This window comes from Melospiza georgiana, chromosome 11, assembly GCF_028018845.1.
Source record: "Melospiza georgiana isolate bMelGeo1 chromosome 11, bMelGeo1.pri, whole genome shotgun sequence".
Lineage (NCBI taxonomy): Eukaryota > Metazoa > Chordata > Aves > Passeriformes > Passerellidae > Melospiza > Melospiza georgiana.
In genome coordinates this window covers 1593712-1614798 of record NC_080440.1, presented here as the reverse complement: position 1 = coordinate 1614798, position 21087 = coordinate 1593712, and the positions used below count along the sequence as shown (strand labels likewise).

Genomic DNA, 21087 nt, shown 5'->3' with positions numbered 1-21087 from the left:
GGATCCAAAGGAAGAGAGGGAGGGATGTTCCGCAGGATTCAAAGGAAGGCAGGGATGCTCCCCAGGATCCAGAGGAAAGGAGGAAGGCAGGGATGTTCCCCGGGATCCAAAGGCAGGGATGCTCCCCAGGATCCAAAGGAAGGGAGGCAGGGATGCTCCCCGGGATCCGAAGGCAGGGATGCTCCCCAGGATGCAGAGGAAGGAAGGCAGGGATGCTCCCCGGGATCCGAAGGCAGGGACGCTCCCCAGGACCCAGAGGAAGGAAGGAATCCGGGGCCGCTCCCCGTGTCCCGAGCGCTGCCCGCAGCGGCCCCGCGTTCGCACCGAGGCCGGGGGCGGGGTCGCTTGGGGGCGGGGCCAGGTGTCGCCCCGCCCCCGCAGCCGGTGCCGCGCGCGCAGCAGCCAATGGGAGCGCGGCCCGTCAGCTGACCCGCGGCGCCTTCCCAGGTGCGCGCCGGCGGCGCCTCAGAGCGGGCGGCACCGCGCACCGGCACCGGCGCTGCTGTGCTGGGGGCGGGCAGCAGGCACGGAGCGACCCGTCCGTCCGTCCGTCCATCCCCTCATCCATCCATCTATCCATACATTCACCCATCCATCCATCCATCCCTCCATCGCCCCCCGCATCCCGGCGCGCTGGGACCGCGGCGGCAGCAGCGGATGTGCAGCCCCGGGGGACAACCGCGGCAGCGCCCGGCCGGCGGTGAGTGCGTCCGCCGGGCTCGGGGAGCGAGCGAGGGAGCGAGCGGAGGCTGCGGGAGCGCCGCGGTGCGAGGGCTGCGCTCGGGGCTGCGGGCTGTGCGCCGCGGCCCGGGCACCGAGCGAGCAAAGTTTGCGGTGGCGGACGCGCCCCCGGTGCCCCCCGGGAGAGTCCCCGCGGGGTTGCGGTGGCTCCGCACCGCGCCGGGACCGCCCCGCGGCTGCGGCCGCCTCGCACCTCCGGGGCTGCGGGGGTTCGGCTGCAGCATCGCTCTCCTCCTCCTCCTCCTCCCTGTCGGTGCTCCGCTGCTCCCCGGGCCGGTTTGCGGTAAATCGGGGTTCGGGGGGGATCGGCGGTGCCGGGAGCCCGCGGTGGGCGCGGGGCCGGCGGTGCGGCAGCGCTGCCCGCGTCCCCCATTTGCATGCGAATGGGAGCGGATCCCGGCAGATGTCCTGCCTCATCCATTCACCCGCAGGAATGCGAGGAGACAAGGAGCCTTCAGTGTGACAATGGCCCTTCAGAGAGCGGCATAAAGGCGCAGTGTGAGCGGGGCCGCGGCTCCGCCGCCCTCCTCCCGCGGCCGCGGCTTTGTGCGCTGCGGGCGGAGCGGCGATCGGTGCCGGGGGCTGCGGGACCGGCCTGGGCAGCGCGGCCCGGGGATGCTCCGCCGCTCCCCGCCGCTCGCCGCTGCCCTTGGGGGCTCTTTGGGAACTCCGCTGCCCGGGAGGAGCGCGGGGCAGCGGCGGCTCCTCGCCCCGCACCGCGGGTCCCTGCCCCGGCTCGGGCGGACAAAGGCACCGGCCCCGCTGCCGCCCCTTTGTCGCCGCTGTCAAAGGGCCCTTTGAGCGCGGGGCCGGCCCCCGGTGCCTGCCGGAGGAGGGACAGCAGCAGCCAGGCGCATTGTGCCGGCTCAGCCCCGCCGGGGCCGCACGACAGATGTTCGCCTGCGATTCTCGCTCTATCCCGAGTTGTTCTCTCCCCCAGTGCTGGCTCGGGGCGCATCTCCCACCATTGCAGGCGATGGAAGAGAAAGTAGCAGAATTAAACTCAAAGTAGGCGATAATGTTGCCCGAAGGTGAGAGATCACACCCAGGGCGCTTCTGTTCTTGTCCTGGAGCTGTGCGAGAGCTCCCAAGTAACGAGAGTTCCCCTCCATGAAAACTAGTTTGGAAACCTTTCAGTCTTTTCCTTATGGACTTGAAGGGTCCCTATAAAAGGAACCCATTATTTCTGGAGATCATAAACCTGTCCTGGCCAACAGATGTACCCACAGAGAGATCACAGAGCTTTGAATGACCAAGGCACACCCAGCATCGTCCCGCTGTTGTCCAAAGGATCCAACCAAACTGAGTCCCAAAGTCTTGCAAGTCAAAGTTTAAATTAAAGACAGACACACTGAGAGGGACAAAGCAGTGCAGATGGAAAGTGAGGAGAGCCAGGATGGTTCTGCTCTCCCCCCGGGCCAGGGCACAGCCCCTGGTGTTCCTGTCCCCCTGCTCTGCAGCCTCTCTTGTGCCACTGCTCTGGGACAGGAGCTTCAGTTTAACTTCTGCCTCGGCAGTTAAAAGTTATCTGCACAACATTTTATGTAGCCCATATAAAATTATCTCTCCCAGTAGGCATTTTGGACGCTATTAGACCAGTTACTGTGCTGACCATAAAGCCTTTTCCATTTACCCAGAACAGCCACGATAACACCACTGATCATTGAAGGAAATAGGCTTTTGCATTAAGTTGGACAATTATAGAAGGATAACAACTTTCCACGTGAACTGTGAAGGGCCTTTCTTACAGCCATAAATAATGCTGAGCCCATCCAAATATAGGCTGAAAAAAGAAACTTCTGTTCAGCCTGACCTCACAGGGAACAGCCCTGGCACAGGTGCCCAGAGCAGCTGGGGCTGCCCCTGCATCCCTGGCAGTGCCCAAGGCCAGGCTGGTCAGGGAGAGGTGTCCCTGCCATGGCAGAGGTGGCACTGGATGAAGTTTAAGGTCCCTCCCAACCCAAACCAGTCAGTGATTCCATGATTCTCTGGGTGTATTTGGTTCCAGCTCGTGGAGCAAATGGGATAATTTCAAGGAGCGCTGGTTAAGCTCCCATCACCATCACTCATTGCTAATCCCCCCCGTGCCCGGCCCGGCTGCTGCCCCTGAGGGGAGGAGGGGATGCTGCAGCCTTTGTTTCACAGCCATACAGCAGCGTGGCACTGCAGAAGGCAGGGAAAACTTTTCCTGATGGGCGAGCTGGGTTCCTGCTGCAGCCGGCTGTGCCTGGCTGCTGCTGCTGCTGCCGAGGAGGGCGGCACTGCCCTGCTCCGCTCTGCCAGGGACGCTTCAAACACCTTGGATGAATCATAGCACGGTCAGGCACTGCTGCTGCTGCAGCCTGCACGGCTTCGTGTTCGCTGGAAAGGGGATTTGTTTGCGTTATTGGGTCTGCAGATTGCTTTTGTTGTTGTTAGGGGTGATAGAGACTCATCCACATTTAAACAACATTTTCAAATCTTTTTTTAGTTTCTCTTATGAATCTTTTGAAGCTCTTGTTTCTGTTAATCTTGACAATGAGTAAAAATGGGAACTTGGTTCTCAAAGCTCTGAGCAACATCATTTCTGTCTCTTTCAGAGCTGCTCCTCCCCCAGGTGAGTGACTTGCCTGGTCCCAGGTCTGGCTTTGTGTCAGGCTCAAGCATCAGGGAAAAAAAAAACCCAAACAAACAAAACCTAAGGAGAATAGTTAAGTGGTGTTTATAAAACAGCTCTGGTTGAACAGTATTTATCTTAGTTTATTTTCCGACCAGCAAAAAGTAGCGAGATGCTGCAAATATTTACAGAGCAGCCAAAATTCTCCAAAATAAAAACCCCTCTGTCTTCCTGTGCACTTTGTGGCCACGGAGGTGCCTGTTCTTTGAAGCCCTGATTAATATAGATGAGTTGTAATTTTCTGACCAAGCCATCCTAGTTCACATATATTATTCCATTGGCAGCCATGTGGTCCCCACAGCTGTCCCCTCATTTGTGTATGAAATGGAAACACTGGTGGCATTTGTAGGTTACCATAGCTACACGAACAATACACGTGTGAGGCTTCATCCTGCCAAGCTCCAGATTTTTTCCTGGCAGACATTTTGTAGACACAGAACTGAAGAAAATCTATGTTAAAGTTTTTGGAAGCACACAAATGCAGCCCTGCTCCTCTGTGTTTGTGCAAGGCTCAGGGGCAGTGAGCCTGAGTTTCAGCCCCAGCAGGACTGATCCCTGCAGCCCCTGCCAGCCTGGGCACCCACGGTGCTCCCAGGAACCCAGAGCCCCACGTTGTGCTCCAGAGAAGTCATTAACAGAGTCAGGCCTTAAACACATCTTTCCCAAAAAAAACATTTGTGAGTTCCGCACAAAAGCGAGTGAGTTCTGCACAAAGGGAACTTTGGAGCTGGGGTGGGTTTTGTGCTGACTCTGTTGGGAGGGTTGGCAGTGCCTGAGGGCTCCTGGGACAGGGGAGAGGTGGGAAGCAGCCACAGCCCCTTGCCAGAGCAGAAATCCAAGGAAACCCACTGCAAATATTCCCATCTCTGTTTTGTCTCTGCAATTAACGTGGGAAGAGAGATGGGCAAGAGAGAAGAAAATCAAAGAGCTGGCTTAGGAACTGGCTTTGTTGGTTCATGATTAATTATTAAATAATGGTGTTTCTCTAAGATTTGGGGGCCCTAAGTTCTGCTTGGGGACCTCACAGGACCACTCTGATAAGAAACAGTCCCTGCAGATGTGCTTGAGTCACTCTGACTTCACCAGTCTCATTCTTCTCCTGCAGCTCAGTAATTAAGTTCTTCACTAATGGACTCTGTAAGGTCAGAGCTGAGCACATGGAGGGCTGAGAGCTGAAAGTTCTCCTGAACCCCACTCTCTCATCCTTTGCTGCTTCAAACCCTGCAACTTTATTTACATTTTGTTTTGCTCTTTAGATATCATCTTTCCTTTTTCTGTGTATGGCACTGAAGAAAAATACTGGATTGGCCTATTTTGGGTTGGCCTAATTCTCCCCCTGGTGAAGGCAGGACAAGTCTGGTATCAGTGAGACAGGAATTAGCCTCTGCTCTTGACTTCCCCTGTAAAATATTTTTATAACTTCACCTTCTGTGTCATAAGACCTTAATTTGGTGTTCCAAGGCAGTGTTTCCTTGGCATTCCATCTGGCTGAATTATTAAAGGAACAGGAGCTGGTTTTTACCTGGAGCACAGTTCCTAAAGATCGAGTGCTTGCAGTGGAGTGTTGCCTTTTTCTTCCCTTTTTAACTAAGAGAACAACAAGGCAGAGCAAGTTTAACTAACAGGCCTGAAATATTGAACAGGCTGCTGTAGTGAGAATGCACTGAAGTTATAAAAGTGCCAGGAGAAACAGCTTTTCCCTTATTTTATTGGCTACAGCAGCCTTACTCCATAATTTTCCCTCGTGAGGCGCTGCCCTTTACTCCTCAGTGGTCACGCAGGGCAGTATTTCCCTGAACAAATCCCAAACCAAAGCAGCTGAGCACGGAGCCAAACCCAGCTCGGGGGTTTCAGTTAGGAATTTCAGATGTTGTCAGTCAGCCTCTCATTCCCAGGTATTTAATTTAACAAACTCTGGTGGTTCCAGCAATTTGGGCACCTGTCAGCTTGGATTAGAGCGGGAGAACCAAGGGCCCCCCTGGAGGTGCCTGGCAGGGTTTGCCTGGCTGGTGGCTCTGGGATGGGGAAATGCAGCCCCAGCCTGCTCCTGGGGGAGAGCTCGTGGAAGGGAGCAGGGCCCAGGCACAGAGAACCACACACAGTCACACAGAGAACCACACACAGCCACACAGAACCACACAGAATCACACACAACCACACAGAACCACACAGAATCACACACAGTCACACACAACCACACAGAATCACACAGAACCACACACAGTCACACACAACCACACAGAATCACACACAACCACACAGAATCACACACAGTCACACACAGCCACACAAAACCACACAGAATCACACACAACCACACAGAATCACACACAACCACACACAATCACACAGAATCACACACAGTCACACACAATCACACAGAACCACACAGAATCACACACAACCACACAGAACCACACAGAATCACACACAGTCACACACAACCACACAGAATCACACAGAACCACACACAGTCACACACAACCACACAGAATCACACACAACCACACAGAATCACACACAGTCACACACAGCCACACAAAACCACACAGAATCACACACAACCACACAGAATCACACACAATCACACACAATCACACAGAATCACACACAGTCACACACAATCACACAGAACCACACAGAACCACACACAATCACACAGAATCACACACAACCACACAGAATCACACACAACCACACAGAATCACACACAATCACACACAATCACACAGAATCACACACAATCACACACAATCACACAGAATCACACAGAACCACACACAATCACACAGAATCACACACAACCACACAGAACCACACACAATCACACACAGCCACACGCAATCACACAGAACCACACACAACCACACACAATCACACAGAACCAAACACAACCACACAGAACCACAGACAACCACACAGAATCACACAGAATCACACACAACCACACAGAATCACACACAACCACACAGAATCACACACAACCACAGACAATCACACAGAATCACACACAACCACACAGAATCACACACAACCACAGACAATCACACACAACCACACAGAATCACACACAACCACACACAACCACACACAACCACACAGAATCACACACAAACACACACAACCACACAGAACCACACACAACCACACAGAGTCACACACAACCACACACAATCACACACAACCACACAGAATCACACACAACCACACAGAATCACACACGATCACACAGAATCACACACAACCACACACAGTCACACAGAATCACACAGAACCACACAGAATCACACACAGTCACACACAATCACACACAACCACACAGAATCACACACGATCACACACAACCACACACAGCCACACAGAATCACACACAACCACACAGAACCACACAGAATCACACAGAATCACACACAACCACACAGAATCACACAGAACCACACACAACCACACACAATCACACACAATCACACAAAACCACACACAACCACACAGAATCACACACAACCACACAGAATCACACACAACCACACACAATCACACAGAATCACACACAGCCACACAGAATCACAGAATGATGAGGTTGGAAGAGACCTCTGAGATCATCAAGTCCAACCTGTGCCCCAACACCTCACCCAGACTGTAGCACCAAGTGCCATGGCCAGTGTTTTTATAAACACATCCAGAGATGGTGATTCCACCACCTCCCTGGGCAGAGCATCCCAGTGCTTTATTATTCATTCAGTGAAAAATTTCTTGCTGATATCCAACCTGTCCCTTCCCTGCCGTAGCTGGAGGCTGTGTCCTCTGGTCCTGTCAGAGACCAACCCCACCTGTCTGCAGCCTCCCTCAGGAAGGTGTAGAGAGCAACAAGGGCACCTCTAAACCTCCCCTTCTCCAGGCTAAACAGCCCCAGCTCCTTCAATTGTTCCTCACAGGGTTTGTGTGCCCAGCCCCTCTCCAGCCTCGTTGCCTCCTCTGGAGGTGCTCAAGCATCTCAACATCCTCCCTAAACTGAGGGGCCAGAACTGGACACAGCACTCCAGGTGTGGTCAAAGGCAGGTGTTGGGGCGGGGGTCTCCATCCCAGAGCACCCCCAGGCAGGTGTTGGGGTCTCTCCTCACCCAGGGCTGTCCCAGTGCAGCCCAGCTCCCTGGGGACTCCAGAGGGGCTCCCAAAGGGCTCCTGCCTCTGGAGGGGCACTGGCTTCGCCCCAAGGGCTTGGGTTGTGACAGGCAGGGGGTGTCAAGGCGGGTTTGGGGTGTTGGAGCAGCACAGCTGAGCCTGGGATGGGGAAGGAGCAGGGATGGGTCTGGCTCCTGGATCGGGATGGATTTGGGATCAGAAACTCACACATTTCAGCACCACACACCTTACCAGGTGGGGCTGGGGCCCAAACCAGGTTCCTCCATGCTCAACAAACACTTCTCCAAGTGAAAGAAGTGGCAATGATGCTAACCCAGAGCCCTGCCACTGGAGAGTTTCACCTGAGAGTTTCCTTATTTAATCCTGCTCTAAAGAGAACACTCCTGCCTGGATATTGGAATTAAATGCAACACCTGGAGAAGCTGGTGAAGGTCATGGGAGACATTCCCTGGCTCCCTCCTCCACCCTGGGGTCTGACACATCACATCCTAAGGAAATTCTACAAAACACCTCAGAGTTACTCAGAGAGAATCCCTGAGCTTGTCCAAAGTTTGGTAGAATAACATTCTACATTGTTTTAATAAAATATCAATCAAAGCTTGGATTGTCTTTTCGTAATTTGAAAATGTTTATCATTTATATAATGAATCCTTCACTTTCTGTTATTTCATGCATCATATCATTTATATGATTAAGCAAGTCCAAAACTATCTAATAAATTCATACCTTGCTAATGTGCTGCATACAATTACTGGGATGCAGATGAGCTACTGATTGGCCTTGTTAAATTTTTAAATTACAAATGATCCATCATTCTAACAGAAATAGAGTAAATATTGATAGTTCCAGAGAGCCACCAGTGACTTGTAAATGCATTGAAAAATAACTTATCTTAGCCATAGGTGAACAAGCCATTGCAAAAATGAAGTTTTTTAATTGCTGCTTGAAAACAGGTCTTTAAAATGGGTTCATTGTAGTGAAAGGCACCAGGTAAAACCAGGTCAGTCTTCTTCCTGAGTTCATTGACAAATCTGTTTTCCTTTCTCTTACTGCCCCCCCGTTAAGTACAATGAGTCTGATTAATACAAATTAAAAATTATCATGCCCAAATGGATCACTGTAATTAGGTTAAAGATTTTATCTATAAAGCACCAATAACTTATAATTTTGAGAGGAAAAATCTTCCTTTCTGCAACAGGCAGAAATTTTGGTACCTCTGTGTTTTGCAAGCACAGATGAAAGAACCAATGCATGGAAAAGCTGGGATGTGGCCCTGACCAGCCTGAGGATTAAAGCTCAGGGACAGTTCATAGCCTGTTCCTAAACACACAGTACATTGAATAAGACGTGTTTTCTCTCTTTCTGAATCCCATTAACCTCTCAAAGCATCACTGTTTTCTGCATGGAGCAAAGCACCAGCATTCAGGTGATATTTGTGAGCATCAGAAACGGTTAAAGCCAGGCTGTGGGGTTCCACACTCCCAGCTGACCGAGTTCCCTGCCCTGATCACTTGGCAATGCTCCCTGAATGGTTTTGGAATGGAACAGGGGTGGGCAGCACATATTCCATGTAGCAGAAGTGCAGAAAGACTCCTGGAGAAGGGGAGGGATACAGCAGAGGAACTGGAGAGAGCGCAAAGAGCCTTTTCCTCAGGTCAGTCAAGCCTTGCTTCAGAGCAGTTCCAACCCCAAATCTGTGGCCACTTAATGGAATTAGTTCTGTCCCTTCCCAGCTTGGTTGAGTTCCAGATCTTTGTCTTGGTGCTAACAGCCTTTCTATTACATCTCAGCACCTCCCATGCTAAATCCATTTATTTTGTTAGTGCCATGCTCACGATCCTTCCTATCAGATCTTCCCATATCAGCCACCTCAATATATGGGTCTATTAGCATTTAAATATATATGGCTCAGAAACAGAGAATTGGATTTTGTAAGCATAAAACTCAGAAAAAAAATCAATAAAAGTCTGTTTTATTCTAAGGGCTGAAGTCTGTGTCAGCACACTACATGTACAAACTGTGTAGATATAGATCTAGGCTAATAGTAAAATACAGTTTAATACTTAATCACTAATAATTGAAATGCTAACACACATTACAGCCACAGGAAACAGAATTATCAAAACAGAGTGTAACAAGGACCAGAAAAAGAACTTTTTTCCTTGATTGAAGAATTGAAGATAAGCAATAGAAGCTCCATGCACATATAATTTTTAATAACAAGCCTTATGCATTCCCTAGAGCCAGCACCATTGTGTTGATTTATAAATACCTCCGGAGCTCCTGACTCATTCTGGTTGGGATTTATCAGGCTCTGTGTGCAGCACAGGGTTTTTTTGGCATCCTCTGTGGTAGTAACAACCACGTACACACCGGGGTCTTTCCCAACTGTGGGGGATCCTGAGTGACTCACAAAACTGGAGTTTGATCTGGAACTGTGTGGGAAGCAAAATAATCACACTGCCAGGAGCCAGTCAGCAAAAAGGGAGGAAAAGGATTTTCTGTTCCTTCAGGAAAATCCTCTGGAGTTGTGGCAGCCCTCTTTCTCCTGGTTAAAAATATTCCTTGTGTGCTCCGCTATCGACACTTTGCTTCCACGGGCCAAGCTCCCTGGCTCTCAGAGTGGTCAAAACACAAAAAGGGAATTCTGCTCCACAATCCAACCCAATCTGCATGCCCTTTGTCCTCTTTCATTTTTATTTTTTTTTTTAGGTTTTTGTTTGAATTGTGCTGATTTGGATAGACAGTAAGAAGCAGGGATTTTCTGAGCTGCTCTATATGAAACCCTTGGTGGGGAGGTGCCCCCATGGGTTACAAAGATGCTCAGATCCTTCCATGTGGTTCTGAGATCCCAAATATGCCGTGACTCAATCCATTTCTACTCTTCAAACGTGGTAAGGAGCCAAAGCAGAATTTCTCCACCTTTGGTCCCCTCTCATTTATCAGCCAGCAGATACACAACATGCAAAAAGAGTTGGAAGAGGTCTTCCCAAATTAGCTATGCCCTGCTGAGGATGTGGAACCAGAGCAGTGGTCACAGGTGGGAATCCTCTGCATCAAATGGAATCAAAGCTTTGCCTTCACATTCAGCCCTCTCAGCAGGACATGAAAACAAGTCCTGGGCAACAGAACAGCCTATACTGTCCCAAACTCATTCATGAAGAAAAATGTAGTAAAAAGCTGATAATAATTCATGTTCCTAGCACAGTCCCTCTCAGCAGGATATGAAAACAAGTCCTGGGCAACAGAACAGCCCATCTTGTCCCAAACTCATTCATGGAGAGGAATGTAGCAAAAAGCTGATAATAATTTGTGTTCCTAGCATAAGAATATTCCTGCTGCACAAACACATCTCACCTTTCAGATTTCAAAGCCATGAAGTGGTTGATGAAGTTTTTCCCTTTCCTAAAGCAAACAGCCTCTGTAATTTGACAGCCCTGTTATTGCTGATGTTTCTAATATGACTGGTTAATGGTGATCTGGGAGAGCTTTTCCATCAGTGGCCAGAAGCTGGGTTGCATTTCTCTGGTGGATTTGATGGGCCACCAATACCCAGAGGCTGCTCCCAGCCCCTTGCACTCCACAGCAGTCTGTGAATGAAAACCATTTTTCCCTCTCCTGCAAATTTACTTCAGTATTTTAATGAAAAATACTGTATCAGATGCGAAGCCTTAAGAATAAGCTCCAATAAATTACAAATTTCCAGGCTGTAATATGCTGCTTCTGCAGCACAGATGTTATGAATAGGATGCTCTTTGCAGTTCTTTGGTGGAGATAAGAGTAGTATTTTTCAAAAGAACGCAGATAAAGCATGCTAAGGTTGTCTCCAGATACAGCAAATCACCTTCTCACCAGAGCTTTCCCCAAAATTAAACACAGGCTTTATTTTGATGGAATGTGTGTACAGATGAGAAGAAAAAGTAGGCATTATTTGCAAGGGAAAAAACCCTCAAAACTTTAATATTATAAATCCCTCAAGATGTGTTTTGAGGCTTTATACCATTATTACATGTCCTATGGGCCCTTGTTTCTGTATTTCCTTTTAATACCCAGCTCCCACGTTCAGATTTTTTCAAGCTCCTTCAACTGTCATCATTTTCAGCTTGATTTTTCTGTATTTTCCACAATTCAGACCTGTAAATACCTCATTTCCTGATGCACTGGAGACTTAAAAAACCTCACTATAAAAGGCTTATTACCAAGCATTATTCCTCAATATTTTTCTAAATACACAGGATTGCACTTGTAAATTTAACTCCTGGGAAAGGAGCCCGTTCCATGGCTGGAAATTAAACTCCAGCTTCTCCTTTTCTAGGATGCACAAGGTCACTGATGCTCTTGGCTGGAGTGACTTTAGTAACCTGATTTTAGGCTGGGCTTAGTGCTGAGCTTGCTGCTGGGATTTAGGGGCTGCTCCTGTTTCAGAGCCTCTCCCTCCTAAAGCCTGGTCAGAGGCTCAGGCTCAACTGAGCACGGCACAAATCCCTGTTTTATCCATAAATCCCTGTTTTATCCATGGAAAAAAGGGGATGCACAGCTGCTGAAGGGCAGAGCAGAGCAGGTTTTACCTCCAGCACACACAAAAGCCTTTGTGGTGGTGTTTGCAGGGGTCCCAGGATGAGGGAAGGGATGAGAATCCTGACTCCATGTTTCAGAAGGCTGATTTATTATTTTATGATGCATATTATATTAAAAGAAAATTATATATTAAAACTATACTAAAAGAATAGAAGAAATAATTTCATCAGAAGGCTTGCAAGTAATAGAAAGGAATGGAATTACAATAAAATCTTGTGACTGACCAGAGTCCCAGCCAGCTGACTGTGACTGGCCATTAATTACAAACAACCACATGAGACCAATCCCAGATGCACCTGTTGCATCCCACAGCAGCAGATAATCAATGTTCACATTTCATTTCTGAGGCCTCTCAGCTTCTCAGGAGAAAAGATCCTAACAAAAGGATTTTTCATAAAATATGTCTGTGACAGAAGTTGTTTGTAATTAATGGGCAGTCACAGTCAGCTGGTCAGACTCTCTGTCCAAGCCACAAACCTTTGTTATTCATTCCTTTCTATTCTTAGCTTAGCCAGCCTTCTGAGGAGAACCTCTCCTTCTATTCTTTTAGTATAATTTTAACGTAATATATGTAATAAAATAATAAACCAAGCCTTCTGAAACGTGGAGTCAGATCCTCATCTCTTCCCTCACCCTGAGCCCCCCGTGAGCACGGTCACATTTGGGGATGCAGGAGCTGCAGCAGCCCTTGGCACCACAGACAATTTTCCAGCACACAGCTCAGGAACTGAGGCTCAGCCTGGCAAAGGGGAGGGATGGGGGATCAGCTCGTGCTCCTGGCTCCCAGCAACTGCAGAATAAATTGCTTGTCTTAGCCTGAGGTAATTTTTTCAGGTGTCTGATCCTTCCAACTTCTACCTGGGCACACTCGGTGCAGGTGGCTCAGTGCCTGCCAAAATCTGGGCTGATGCTGCTGCAATAATAAAAGAAATTCTGCTAGAATTGAGCCACGTAGCTGTGCACGGGCAGGATTTGCTGTGGCAGCATCACTGTTCCAAACTGCACCCAGATATCCATGTGCAAACAAGATTGTTGCTCTTTTCAGCGAATTTTAATAGTGACCATTAATACACTTGTCAGGGAAGTGACAACACTTTGTTTTCCTATTACCAAGCAAAAATGTGCAATATCTGTTCTTTTTAGTTGGCAGGTTAAGTGTGAACACTTTTAATGAACAGTTTACTTCGTGCCTGTCCCTTCATGTTTTCCTCTTCCTGCACTGGAGGTTTAAATGTATTTTTTATTTCAAATCACCCACCCAGCCTCACTCTTTGGGAGCCACCAGTAAAGCTGTGGTTGGCAGGGCACACCTCTTCCCACGGAGAACTGAGATGAAGGACCTTCTACTCCATAACCAAACACCCACCCTCATGGGCCAAATTCTCACTTTTAACCATTTTTCAGTACTTTGGTGGGAAGGGAAGAATTAAACCCCTCGCCATGGCAGCTCCAGGATGGGAGGCAGGAAGGATGCTCCTGTTTCTGCCCTCAGGGAATGGGAACAAGCCCACGGCCCAGCAGCTGCTCTGGGTTTGCTGGTGACAGAAATGTGGCTTTTGTTCTGCACTGGGTACTGAGCAGTGCCACGGAAAACGCATTTAATTAGCTCGGAGTAAAATAATTCCCTCCATATCTCTCACATAAAATTAGCCATTATTTCTGCTGATATCAAGTTACCAGCTGTTACAACTGCTGTTGTGGGTTGGCACAGCAGAAAATATGAATCTAACAAATGAGAGGGAAGGCAGGGAATGCTAAAAGCTTTCCTTCGCACCCTCAGTGACACCAGGCACTGCAGAGCTGTCTGGGACCAGGGCTGGAAAGGCTGGGAATCCTGGGGAGCAGAGGGATGGGGTTTGGTGGCTGCTCTGCAGCTTTGGGCAGGGCTGTGCATGGGGTTTTACACAGCACAAGTAGCCAAAACCAAAGGCCATGACTTGGCTTGTCCCTCCTGCTGCTCACAATTCACCCTTTGGCTACCCTGGAATTGCATTTCCAGCTTCATCCAAGCTGCCCTGGGCTGGGAGAGACTGAGGAAAGCAATGTGTGGGTTGTTTCTAAATTTGCAGTCAAAGAAAATTAAATCCGTTTGCAGTAGAAAATAGCTGCAGAAGAGAACAAGCCACTAGGAACTTGTAAAATCCTATATTTACAGTGATCATAAACCCAGAACTCTGGTCAATAAACCCACAAATGCCTTCTTAGCAAGGATGAACAATAAATGTAACGTGCAAGTAAGAGGATATAAATATTCAACAAAGAAAAGATCAAATTTGATTTTTTTTGCAACATCTAGACACGCTCCTACATATTTTAAAGGAACCTTTGAAGTGTTTTTCAGGCAGTTTGGTTTTTAAAGCATTACATGATTCATGCAGCTACATCAGGGCTAAAGCAGCAGTAAAACATTATTGGGGCCCTCAGCTTTGTGAGGCTCCAACTCCCTTTTCTTCATCCCCTGCAGGAGAAATCCCACAGGCAGGCAGGGATTTTGGGAGCAGTGCTCCCTGTTTGCTCCAGAGCTGGAGCAGGGACATGTCCCTGTGTGAGGGGACAGCCCATGATGGGCACGGCAGCTCAGGGCACCTCCTGTACCCGGGATTGTCACTGGGCAAAGCACTGCCTGCATTATTCACTGCGAAACGCTGCCTTATGGAAATCTGCAATTAAATCAATTAAACTTCAGATTCCATCAATCTCCCTGGCTTGGGTGAGCTACAAATGTGTGGCTGTGGAGGGAAGCATCCATCAGAGTCAGCACAGCTCAGCTACCCCTTCTCCTCATACATCCACACTAACACACTCCCTACCATCACAGCGCCATTAGGATTTCTCTTTTAAAACATTCTTAGTCAATTCTTCCATCAGAGGGGAGTTATGTGGGAAGGAGTGTTGGTCCCATAGTTGGTTTTCCCCCTCCAGCAGAGTCTGCTCAGCTCTCATTCAATTCTCAGCTACCAGACAGAAAATCTGATTCAACAGGGTCAAATGTGTTCTGGGTCCCACTCCTCTTCCCCTTCCTCCAAAGCACAACCACAGAATAACAATATAGAAATAAACAATAAAACTGCTGTTGGGTGTGTTCTACCCACAGCACTACATTGCAATCTAAAATAAATCACAGTAATTTCATTATTTAATATGATCAGATTTAGAAGTAAGCATTGTAGAAATGGGATTCCTGTCCCCACTATCCAGAGGAGTATTTTAAACCTATTTTAGAAGCTGTATTTAGTTTTAGTATTTTATATAGTACCATCTTTTGTGGGCTGTGACTTGGTTGAAGCTTTGCTATGGTCTAATTGAAGAAAATGCAATTTCATCACCGAGTTCTCTCAGATATCACAGAGTCACAGAGTGGTTTGGGTTGAGAGGGACCTCAAAGCCCATCCAGTGCCACCCCTGCCACCTTCCAATATCCCAGGTGGCTCCAAATCCCATCCAACCTGGCCTTGGATTGGGATGGGGAGTCCACACAGCACAACCTGATTATTTTAGTCACAGAAAAACCCAAACCCTTTGTTTGAGATGCCTCAACTGCACTCACCAGAGTGATTTTCCAATGAAGGGAGAAGGAGAAAGATTTTACCAGGAGATTTTCCTGGAATATGTGTTCAGAGCCTCACGGTGCAGCAGATGTTCTGAGGTGCCTGGACACAGCTGGGTTAATTTAAAGGCACTCTTGCATGAACAGCTTCAGGCTAAGCAGATACAAAAGTGGGGCTTACACAGCAATTTGGAATTGTGGTGAACAGTTCATACCATCACAATGCAGTACAAACAGCTGAAATAAGGGCAGTACATTCATTTAATCAAATTTACTGTTATTGTTTGGTGCTGAGCTGGATTAAATCTAAGCTGTTATCTGGAACTGATTTGATTAACTGGGATAAATTTTGGCAAAGTTCATGAGCATTTAGCTTCAAACTTCTAAACCAGCATTTTCCTGAGCCTTAATTCCACCCAGCTGAAGTCCCAGCCTTGGGGACAGGGGTTGGGTGTTGATGCTTGTCTGAGACCCCACTGTGCTCACCAGCACATCCTCCACCCTCAGCATTCCCAAGCCATTCAAACATCTCCTGCAGGGTAAATCTGAAAGGTATCCATCCCAAAGTTTTATTTTTAGATAATTCACTCAGAGAGATTTCTCATGTAAACCCCAAGGAGAGAGTTCCAAACCCTAGATAATTTACCTACACAAGATTGGGATTTTTGTAAGAGATTGCTGTTAAAATAGTGATTGTTTTCAGATATTTTCTTTCAAAGGTTGAAGAAACTAAATAATAGATGATCTGTATAACATATACCCTAATCTGCTTTCAGGACCATCTTCAGGCACTGATTTACCCAAGATTCTAAAACACTGAGGAGCAGCTGAGAGTCTTCAGAGCATTTCTTAACTTCACTAAACTCAGAAAATCATCTTTCACCTTTCTGGATGTCCAAGCCTTTCACCTCAAACGTCAAGCTTTACGTTTCCTGCCTGACAGGGGATCACCCTCTTCCTCCGTGGGGATTTTAGGGGGCTGGGGAGCTGAACCCCCTCGCTGGCCAGCATGGCAAAGGCTAGAGTTGTTTTAACTGTGTGCCAGTTGGTGCTAGAATTGTTAATGAATTCATTAACTGAGTCTTCCATACAGAGCAGTGAATGTCCACAGCTTTGTGTCTGTGAAATCAGGCCCTGGTTTACACCTCAGTCAACCTACAGGGAAGCCACCACAGTCGACTGCAACGACCTCCGGTTGACAAAAATCCCCAGCAACCTCTCCAGTGACACTCAAGTCCTCCTGTTACAGAGCAACAACATTGCAAAGACCACAGACGAGCTCCAGCAGCTCTTTAATTTAACAGAACTGGATTTTTCACAGAATAACTTCACGAGTATCAGAGATGTGGGGCTCTCCAATCTCACTCAGCTCACGACTTTGCACCTGGAGGAGAACCAGATCACGGAGATGACTGACTACTGCCTGCAAGACCTCTGCAATCTGCAGGAGCTCTACATAAACCACAACCAGATCAGCAGCATTTCTGCAAACGCCTTCTCTGGCCTGAAAAATCTTCTGAGATTGCACCTCAACTCCAACAAATTAAAGGTTATTGACAGCCGTTGGTTTGATTCTACTCCCAACTTAGAAATTCTCATGATTGGAGAAAACCCGGTGATTGGAATACTTGATATGAATTTCAAACCACTCTCAAACTTAAGGAGTCTAGTTTTGGCAGGTATGTACCTCACAGACATCCCTGGCAACGCCTTGGTAGGCTTGGATAGTCTTGAAAGTCTTTCCTTTTACGACAACAAATTGGTAAAAGTTCCTCAGCTTGCGCTTGAGAAAGTTCCCAATTTAAAATTCTTGGATCTCAACAAAAATCCAATTCATAAAATTCAAGAAGGGGATTTTAAAAACATGCTCAGATTGAAAGAGCTTGGGATCAACAACATGGGAGAACTCGTGTCCGTCGACAGGTACGCGCTGGACAACCTGCCTGAGCTCACCAAGCTGGAGGCCACCAACAACCCAAAGCTGTCTTACATCCATCGCCTGGCGTTCCGCAACGTCCCCGCCCTGGAGAGCCTGATGCTCAACAACAATGCCTTGAATGCAGTCTACCAAAAGACAGTGGAGTCCCTCCCCAACCTGCGGGAGATCAGCATCCACAGCAACCCGCTCAGGTGCGACTGCGTCATCCACTGGATCAACTCCAACAAAACCAACATCCGCTTCATGGAGCCTCTCTCCATGTTCTGTGCCATGCCCCCGGAGTACCGGGGCCAGCAGGTGAAGGAGGTGCTGATACAGGATTCAAACGAGCAATGTCTTCCAATGATCTCTCACGAGACCTTTCCCAACCACCTGAACCTGGACATCGGCATGACGGTGTTTCTGGATTGCCGGGCCATGGCAGAACCTGAGCCTGAAATCTACTGGGTCACCCCTCTGGGCAATAAGGTCACCGTGGAAAGCCTCTCTGACAAATACAAGCTGAGCAGCGAGGGCACCTTGGAAATCTCCAACATCCAGGTAGAGGACTCTGGGAGATACACCTGTGTCGCTCAGAACATAGAGGGGGCTGACACGAGGGTCGCTACCATCCGGGTGAACGGAACACTCCTGGATGGCACCCAGGTGCTGAAAATCTACGTTAAACAAGCTGAGTCCCACTCCATCCTGGTTTCGTGGAAAGTCAACTCCAACGTCATGACATCCAACTTAAAATGGTCATCAGCCACAATGAAGATTGACAACCCTCACATCACCTACACCGCCCGAGTCCCTGTGGATGTCCACGAATACAACCTCACACATCTACAGCCCTCTACAGATTATGAGGTGTGTCTGACGGTGTCCAACATCCACCAGCAAACACAGAGGTCCTGTGTCAACGTCACGACCAAAAACGCGGCTTTTGCGCTGGATATTTCCGACCAGGAAACCAGCACGGCCCTGGCAGCAGTGATGGGATCCATGTTTGCCGTCATCAGCCTCGCCTCCGTCTCTGTTTATATTGCAAAAAGGTTTAAGAGGAAAAACTACCACCACTCATTGAAAAAATATATGCAAAAGACCTCTTCAATCCCCCTGAACGAGCTCTACCCTCCACTTATTAATCTCTGGGAAGGTGACAGTGAAAAAGACAAGGACGGCTCTGCAGAGACCAAGCCGACCCAAGTCGACACATCCAGAAGCTATTACATGTGGTAACTCAGAGGATATTTTGCTTCTGGTAGTAAGGAGCACAAAGACTTTTTTGCTTTATTCTGCAAAAACGACGAGTTGAAGACTTTTGTATTTTTGACTTTGCTAGCCCGTGGCAGAGCGGTGAGGACAGGTGGATATTTCAGGATTTTTTAGTATAGCGTATCGCAATGGGTTGACACAAATGGCAGCTTCACCTAGCTTCCACTCCTCTGTTTATTTTATTCCTTTTTTCCAGGTTTTTTTTGGTTTTGTTTTTGGTTTTTTTTGGTTTTTTTTTTAGTTATTGTGCTAAAGTTAACACTGTCCTAACTCCAGTGCTGAGTAAGAGAAGGAGGGCTGGGTGAGCCCGCCTTGCCCGGAGCCATCGCGGGCAGGATCGCACCGAGCTCACCCCCAGTTTTGGACCTGCAGTGAACGAGGTCTGTGACCCTGGGCTGAGGACTCCACCCCGAGAAAAGGAGACCCTGAATGATGTTAGTTGACTGTAACTGTAATGTTGTATCAACTGATTTGAATGTTTTTGACTTGCAGCAATGAGTTTTCTTTTTTTATTATTATTTTTGTAGTAGTTGAAGGCTTAGGTAAAGCTAACAGGCAATAGGGATAAGTACATCCAATTTTTTAATGTAACAGACTAAATGTTAATTGTTCTTATTCTTTTTATTCTATTTAGTAGACACTTTTGAAGAATTACTAGAGTTTTGTTGTGTTTAAATCACCAACACACAGTGTTTAATGAAGGCAGAACTATAATAAATTTAGTTTTGTTCTGATGTTTTTAATTTAGAAATCACAATAATGTATTGGGTTTAGACGTCACTAGTTTGACTGGTGATCATGTTTTGACATAAAATATATCCAAAATGTTATATAAAAAAATATCACGGGGGTTTTTTTCTTGATGAAATGAAGTTGCAGGTTCAGGTTTTGTAATGCATTTATGTTAATAGCAGTGTTTTCTCTGCACTAGAGGGAAAACGTGGAAAATAATTTATTGAGAAAAATGTCTCAGCGTGGCTTTTGGACTGAGAGTCACATGCAGAATCCAAACTGTTTGGCATAGGGTACACAGCAAGAAGGACTCACAGAGTGTGAACAGGACATTTTCCTTTTTGTATACTTTTCTGTTTATATTTTGAGCTAAAATAGAAATGAAGCTGACATTTAGCTGTCATTACCATCAGTTAGGACAAAAAAAAACTCAGTGCTACCAAACTGAAATAAACCAGTTGAATCTTGGAATATACTTGAAAAGAAACTTATTTGGATTAATGCTCCTCCAAAAGCAGAAATTAAGATTAAAACTACCAAGCCAGTTGCATTTGGTCCAATACTGAACTGTATTTTTTACAGGCTCAAAATGAATCCGTATTCTTGGTATTTTCCTGAATTGCTGTGGTAAAGGAGAGCAGCAGTGATCTGTGTGCACTGGGTACAATATAAAGGCATCATTTACAGTTGAACCTATGGAAACGTTGTGCGTTGTCTTTTCTGAATCCCTGGAAGTTCTGCACGTGAGTCAAGAGCAGGGTGGGCTCTGGGGAGCACGAGGTCACATCACACAACACCCCTCAGCAACAAGCACAGCATTTTCTACACTTTATCACCACTTACAACGTGCAATTTTTACTTATATTTACACACCAGAATAGTTCTTGGTAAGTAAAAGTTAATTGTTCAAATCACGGATGTGCCTGGGGCTGTGTGAAGTTTTTTACCTCATTGGCTTCTCAAATATATCCAAGTCCCCTTAAAATTTACAGATAAGCTTCAAACTTCTTTTTCCTTGTCTAAAAGTGAAAAGTTACCAGCATTGTTTCACTAATGAGCTGCAGTTTTTTGGTACAAAAACTTATCCATCCATCCTTTGGACAGCCTGCCCCCTTGGTCTGTGCTTCCACGTGAGGCTGAGTGAAAGCATTAATTATGCATTTCAATCAAGTATTTGTGCTGCTACACACAAGCTTTTCTATGTTCAGGAGATCTCATACATTTTTAATCGTGTGACAATTAGATGTTGGGGTTAGGCAAGTGTCTTTTGATCATGGAGAAGAAACATGGTGAAAGCATTTCTTCATCACCTTCTCCTGGATTTGTTTTTAATGTAAATGGGGCATTCCCTCATGCTGCCTTCTCCAGAAAAGCTTCAGAGCAATAATTATCATCTGGTCTATATTCTGTTCTAACCTTAAAGCTGTAGGCACAATGAATTAAACCAAGATCTCTTCTGCAGCACAGATTCACTCTGCTTCAGCCAGAGAAAAG

At 47.3% G+C, this 21087-nt stretch overlaps 1 protein-coding gene across 1 annotated transcript; it reads left to right on the top strand.

The window, feature by feature from the left end:
* The first annotated feature begins 477 nt into the window (after nucleotides 1-477).
* On the top strand, nucleotides 478-20406 carry LRRN1 (leucine rich repeat neuronal 1). Its single transcript, XM_058031736.1, has 2 exons — nucleotides 478-700; nucleotides 16442-20406. The coding sequence occupies exon 2, from the start codon at nucleotides 16675-16677 to the stop codon at nucleotides 18823-18825; it is 2151 nt and encodes a 716-aa protein (XP_057887719.1). The 5' UTR covers nucleotides 478-700; nucleotides 16442-16674; the 3' UTR covers nucleotides 18826-20406.
* The last annotated feature ends 681 nt before the right edge of the window (nucleotides 20407-21087 follow it).